At 60.0% G+C, this 6000-nt stretch overlaps 1 protein-coding gene across 2 annotated transcripts in view; it reads right to left on the bottom strand.

The window, feature by feature from the left end:
• Positions 1-1358: 1358 nt before the first annotated feature.
• Positions 1359-6000, bottom strand: part of DGLUCY (D-glutamate cyclase) — a 61233-nt gene continuing 56591 nt past the window's right edge. For both annotated transcript variants that reach the window (XM_045823366.1, XM_045823367.1), the window contains one exon: positions 1359-1917. In XM_045823366.1, coding sequence (XP_045679322.1) covers positions 1768-1917 — 150 coding nt within the window. In that variant the 3' untranslated portion in view covers positions 1359-1767. The remainder of the gene's footprint in view (positions 1918-6000) is intronic.

Raw genomic sequence — 6000 nt, 5'->3', positions numbered from 1 at the left:
TGAGCAGGGATCTTTTTATGGAAAAATGCTGAAACTGGACCCTAGACTCAGAGTCTACAGCATGTGCTCCGTACTCGGGTGGTCCCCGGGCTGGACGCTGCCCAGGCGTCTCCTCCTGGCCTTCCCTGGCCCCTCGGCCTCCGCTGCAGGGCCACGGGCCTGCCCCCTCCTGCAGAGGGCCCTTAGACTCTCTGCAGAGAGGCTCTCTGCAGCGGGGACCCGCACTCTCGGGCTTCTCCGGGCTCCACCCCGGTGTCAGCCTTTTCTCCCTCCCGAACAACTTCATCATCTCCGCAGGAAGATAGCCTGTTTCGTGGGCGCGCCTAGACTTCCCCACGCTGGAACAGAATCCTGCTGTTCCTGTTGCAAAACCAAAGGCACCTTAGTGTCTTTCCTCGGAATATGAGTCAGATGGGCTAGCGCTGGGAGCCTCACCAGAGTGATGTGTTCTCTCCTCTAGCTGTCAAGAAGTCAGAAATGCTGGGACACTCTCAATCAGAGGCCCGCGCTGCGCGGAGCTCGGCAGCCTCAACCCAGGGACGAGACGTGTAACTGGAGGAGCCCTGGGCAGGGAAGCGGAGGGCAGAGGCGGTTCAGGGAGCTGTGACATGCTGCAGAGAGAGGGGCTGTGAGCTCACGGCGATGGCCGCACCGGCCCGAGGCCCCGGCAGTGAGAGCACAGACTGCGCAGGTGGGGACTCACCGCCACCGGCGTGACAGAGGGCGGCCTGGACATTGCCCACCCCAGCCACGTCTGCCGGGGCTTCCCCACACCCTGTGCAGGGCATGTGGGGAGTTAACCCAGGTGCATCCACTCTGCTCTTTGCTGCTGACTCTATCTACAGCATGTGCTCCGTACCTTACAACACGTGCCCCTTTAAGAATCGAACGAGACACGTTTAAGAGAATAAAACAAAGCAGGCTCCAGAAAGCACGTGGGGCCCCAGCTGGGAAGCAGGGCCAGCCCCTGGGCGAGCCAGCACGAGGGACCAGCGGACTGGCCCGGTGCGTGCGTGGGATGGGATGCGGTCGGTGGCTCCACTTCTGACGCCATCAGGAAGCGTGCGGTGGGGGGCTGGGAAGGAGGTAAGGACAGGCCGGCCAGAGCTGCCCAGGGGCCCCTGTGAGCGATGGAAGTCCCAATCAGCCCTGATTCAGCCCCTGGCTCCTGGGGTGGGGCTGCCCCCCTCTGCACGCCCCAGGCTGGGGGCAGCAGATGAGGGGGAGCGGAAGAAGTGCCAGCTCCAAGGTGGGGGTTCAGGGGGGGGGAAAGGGGGGGAGCGGGGAGGCCGAGGTGATAAATGTGAGGATGAGGGATCTTCGGCCTCAGTAAACAAAACGCTGTTGGAAAAAGAGCATTTCACACGTATAAATATTTTGCTGTTTATGGTGCTGAGAAAACCTTTAGTGAAGCCCCAGAGTTTCGTGAACATACACCACACGTGTGTGCACTTTACTATTTCAATGTCAGCCTGGGGGCTGTTCCCGGCCCGGCGATGCCCACGCCGCGGTCCCTGTGGGGGGTGAGTCGGAAGACTCTCGGAGCACACCACGAGGGTGGCCTGGAGAAGCCGGGGTGCAGGAGGGTTGAAGCCAATGCCTCCGGCACCTTCCAACAACATCGGGAACTGGGGACCCCAGAGGGACGGCTCCTTGGCCCACCCGCACTGCCCCCCCCCAGGGAGCGGGACAGCCCAGCCCCCCCAGGGCCGGCAGCCGCAGGAAGAAGCTGGGTCCGCAGGGACTCCTTCCCTGACCCCGACGTGGTCACCCGCACGCCGTGGTGACGTCCAGCAGCTTCTGGATCATCTGGGCGTGGGTGCCGTGGAAGGGCAGCCCGTCCACCTCCATGCCCACGTTGCCCGTGACGCCGCTGCGGACTTTGTGCCGCACCAGGATGCCCATCATTTTTTCTTCCTGGAACCAGAGGAGGCAGAGGTAGGAGGCGTGAAGGGGGAGGGAGGAGAAAACCGTGCGTACACGTAAGTGGAGGAAGAGCATCGGACTGGACACGGCCTCTTTCTGAACAATCAGGTGTGGGTTAAAAATGTCACAGCCGCTGGAAGACTCATCATGAACAACAATGGGGTCCTGCATCATCGGGCTTCACGGGCCCCAAACCCGCCCTCCTGAAGGGGCCGCTCTGAACCGTCTGGGCTATTTCCTCGACCAGGTACCTTCACATAACCAGATAATTAGCTTTTGTGAAAACCTCCATCTTCTTAACAAACGCTAAAGAGTCCTCCTCCTGCAGGTGCAACGTAGACTACTTCCTGCCCACCTGGCCCTGGCTAGCTCCCGGGTCCCTGCCCCCGGCCTCTGTGCCAGGAAGGCCCCCATTCCTCCTGAGAGCCCACTGTTAGCCACCGGTGGGGCACGGGTCAAGTCCTGTTGCTGTCCCCTTCTAGAAGCTTCTGGAGCAAGCAGGGCCATTGAAAAACTGCAGGCCCCTCCCGACGCTGCAGCCCAGGGCCCAGCAGGCGGAGTGGTTTGGGATCAGACAGACTTGACTCTGGTTTTTTCTGGTGGGTGTTTGAACCTCTCTGTGCCTCAGTGTCCCCATCTGTATGATGGGGAGGTAGATGATAACAATGATGCCACCTCTAGAGGGCTGTTGTGAGGATTAAATGAGATGATACAAGCAAAGCACCTAGCATGGTCCTCAGCACACAGTGGGTGCTCACCAAATGAGGTGGATCATTACTGGCAGGGTGGGGTCCCTGGCCTGCAGCCCAGAGCCTTCCTGAGCGATATGATTCCCCTCCTTCTCTTTCCCTCCCCTCGTCTGAGCCGCTGATGTGTCTGTCCCAGCTGAATCGCTCCAGTCCCCCTGGGGAAGGTGGGTCTTACATAGAGAAACAGAGAGAGGACAGTGCCCGTGGGGAAGAAGTCGAAGTCATCCTCCCCCACTTCCTCCCCCACCAAAGTAAGGAGGGGGTGAGAGCAGGGGACCACGGCACTGAGAGCAGGAAGGTGTGGCAGCTCTGAGAAGGCCTCCCACCTTCCTGCTCAGGTGTCGCTGATTCGTTCAGTCCTCTGTCCAAGTCTTATGGAGAACCTGCTGCGTGCCAGGCCCTGAACCAGCGACACAGCAGTGACGGAGGCGGGGTCTCAGGCCTGGCGGGGGGTGGGGGGGTGTCCCAGCCCGGATGAGCGCCCAGGCAGGCACAGTCCGCCAGGGGCCCGCAGCACAGGGCAGGGCAGGGCACCCACCCCTTCCCCGGACCGACTCACGGAACACCATTCAGGAGGAGGGGCAGCTGGGACCAGAGCTGACAAAGGAGCAGCAGTGAGCCAAACCAGGGGTGATGAGAAGCACTCATCGCTGAAAACTTTTAGAAAACAATGGAGAAAGCGTTGGCAAACGTCACGGAGAAGGGCCTCCGTGCCCAGCTGGCGGAGAACCCGCGTTTCCGCTCTGCCCTGGGAGCCGAGGTGGAAGGGAGGCCCGGAGCGCTTCCAGAGAGCTGTTTGTCCAACAGCCCCCCCCAGGGGCCACCCAGCCCAGAATGGCATTTCCCGCCCTTTGTCTGGGCTTTTTCCCACTTCTCTTCTCCGCTGGCTCGCGTCCTCCCTTTAGCGGGGACTGCTTCTGGAGCCCTTGGGCCATTTCCTGCCAGCTCGCGGCCTGCCCCCAGCATCTGCATCCTTCGGGTCCCAGGGAGGGCCTAGTGGTCCTCAGGGTGCACTCACCAATCCCCAGGAACCGACTGGCACTTGGCCTCTGAGAGCCCCAGGGGTCAGCTGGGTCAACAGTGACTGCCTGGGAATTTCCCAGGAATCACCACCTTCCAGGAGTAGGGTGGTGGGAGGGGAGGGGCCGGAGGCAGAGCGTGGGGCTCGGGCAGGGGAGCAGAAGAGGAGGGGCGGTGGACAGAGAGAGGCAGAGGGGACAGGGCTGGGGGCCGTGTTCACTGTGGGTGGGAAAGGGGTCCCAGGGGACTTCCGGCCGAATGTGCGGCTGGTCACACTGTGGATGCCCGGGAGCACACCGGGAGCACAGTGGGCTGATAGTCACGACTAGGTGATGTTGCTGCTCACAGCGCGGGGGGCAGGGGCGCATGGCCCCTGTGGCTCAGTTGGTCTGAGCATCGTCCCATAGACCTAAAGGTCACGGGTTCGATTCCCGGTCAGGCACATATCCAGGTTGCAGATTCGATCCCCGGTCGGGGCCCATACAAGAAGGCAACTGATCAATGTTTCTCTCTCTCTCTCCAAAAGCAATGAAGAACTTTTATCCTCAGGTGAGGGTAAAAACGAAACAAAACACAGTAGGGTGGGAGCAAGGGGCCCCCAGGAGAGTGGGAGCTGTTCTGTGTGTGATCTTGGTGATGGTGACACCGTCCAGTGACAGACTCTGTGGTTTAGGTCAGTTGTGCCTCGTAAAAAAGTTACTTAAACAGTGGAGTGAGAGGGAAGTGTGGGGGAGGATGGGAGCCCAGGGTGGGGGTCGGTCAGAGGCCATGTCCCCGTCCCTCTGTGTCATCCATCCATCTGTCATCCACTCCCCCCTCGGTCCATCCGTTCCACCGGCCAGCCAGCAGGCCCTCCTCCCTCCCTCCCTTCCTCCCATCCATCTGTCCTTAGTCCCTCCTGTAAATTCTTACCAACTGGCTCCTGGTCCCTGCGAAGATCTGGGGGATGCTCCCCAGCTGTTTGTTCTGCCCTCCAGTACAGCCCAGGGCACAGCCGGCAGCCAGAGGGGGCAGGGTGTGGCTCCCTGGGCTGCTCAGCGTGGGGCCCCCTCCTGTTACAGCTGTGATCAGACTGCCCCCCAATATGGAAGGCCCAACTCACAGAGCAGAGCTGAGGGACATTCCTCTGCTCCTAACCAATCAGGCCTCACCACCATCTCAGGCCACAGCTCTGCCCAGCGTCTCCCATGACCCAGGGACCCCCAGGGAGTGACCCACTGAACCCCAGTATGACCATTCCAGTCGTTCACCTGAACACTGCACCACCTCATGTCCCTGCACCTTCCTGCTGCCCGGAAGGCCCTCCCTTCCCTTCTCACCTGACTACTAATATCCTGCTCATCCTCTAAGCCCCAGTTGAGTGCCACCTCCTCCAGGCAGCCTTCCTTGAGCTCTCTGAGTGACCGTTCCTTGTGTTCCCTCAGAATCTTACTGTGCCGTTTCCATCCTGGCTCCTGAAACTACCTTTGGTGTGTCGTTTCCCCTGCGAATCCGGAGTTCCCTGCCCAGGGGCCGGGTCTGACCCCTCGCTGTCTCCTGGGCAAGCCCAGGCCTGACCCAGAGGAGGGGCTCAACACACACATGTTTGTACTGTTGCTTTAAAAATGTTCCTTTTGCCCTGGCTGGTGTGGTTCAGTGGATTGAGCACCGGCCTGCGAACCAAAGCGTTGCTGGTTCGACTCCCAGTCAGGGCACATGCCTGGGTTGCAGGCGAGGTCCCTAGTCGGAAGCGTGCGAGAGGCAACCACACATTGCTGTTTCTCTCCCTCTCTTTCTCCTTCCCTTCCCCTCTCTCTAAAAACAAATAAATACATTCAATTAAAAAAAAGTTCCTATTCAATTTTCTGTACAAGGGTGGGGCATCATTCACACATTTATGAAGAACTGGGTGGGACCTCAAAAGGAAAATTTTCCATCCCCGGGGTTAAGTGTTGGAGCCGTGTGAATGTGTTGGCTGGGTTCGTGCTTTTATGTCGGCGTGAATCAGAAATCATGTGTGAGGCAGCACCCTGAGTGGGCTTTTTTTTTTTCCATTTCAGATCCAAGAAGTGCAAAGAAAGCAGAGGCCCCCTGGGTCCCTCTAGGTCAGACCATTTCCCCAGAAACCATCACTGCGACTGTGGAGCCCCGCGTCTCCCTCCCACCCCGCCTGGCAGGCCGGCATTACCAGGAACGGACGCCTCTACCAGGAACCGGGAGCCTTCTGGGCCGTGTCGGGAAGAGCCCGGAGAGTGTACGCAGCTAGAGACGCCCAGGCTCAGGCCTCAGTTCTTCCTCTCAGCTGGATGGTGCCGGGCAAGCCACC

This window comes from Phyllostomus hastatus, unplaced genomic scaffold (genome assembly GCF_019186645.2).
Source record: "Phyllostomus hastatus isolate PE091 unplaced genomic scaffold, TTU_PhHast_1.1 phas_scaffold_501, whole genome shotgun sequence".
Classification (NCBI taxonomy): Eukaryota; Metazoa; Chordata; class Mammalia; order Chiroptera; family Phyllostomidae; genus Phyllostomus; species Phyllostomus hastatus.
Note: the sequence above shows the minus strand (reverse complement) of the source record. Positions and strands in the feature narration are given on the sequence as shown.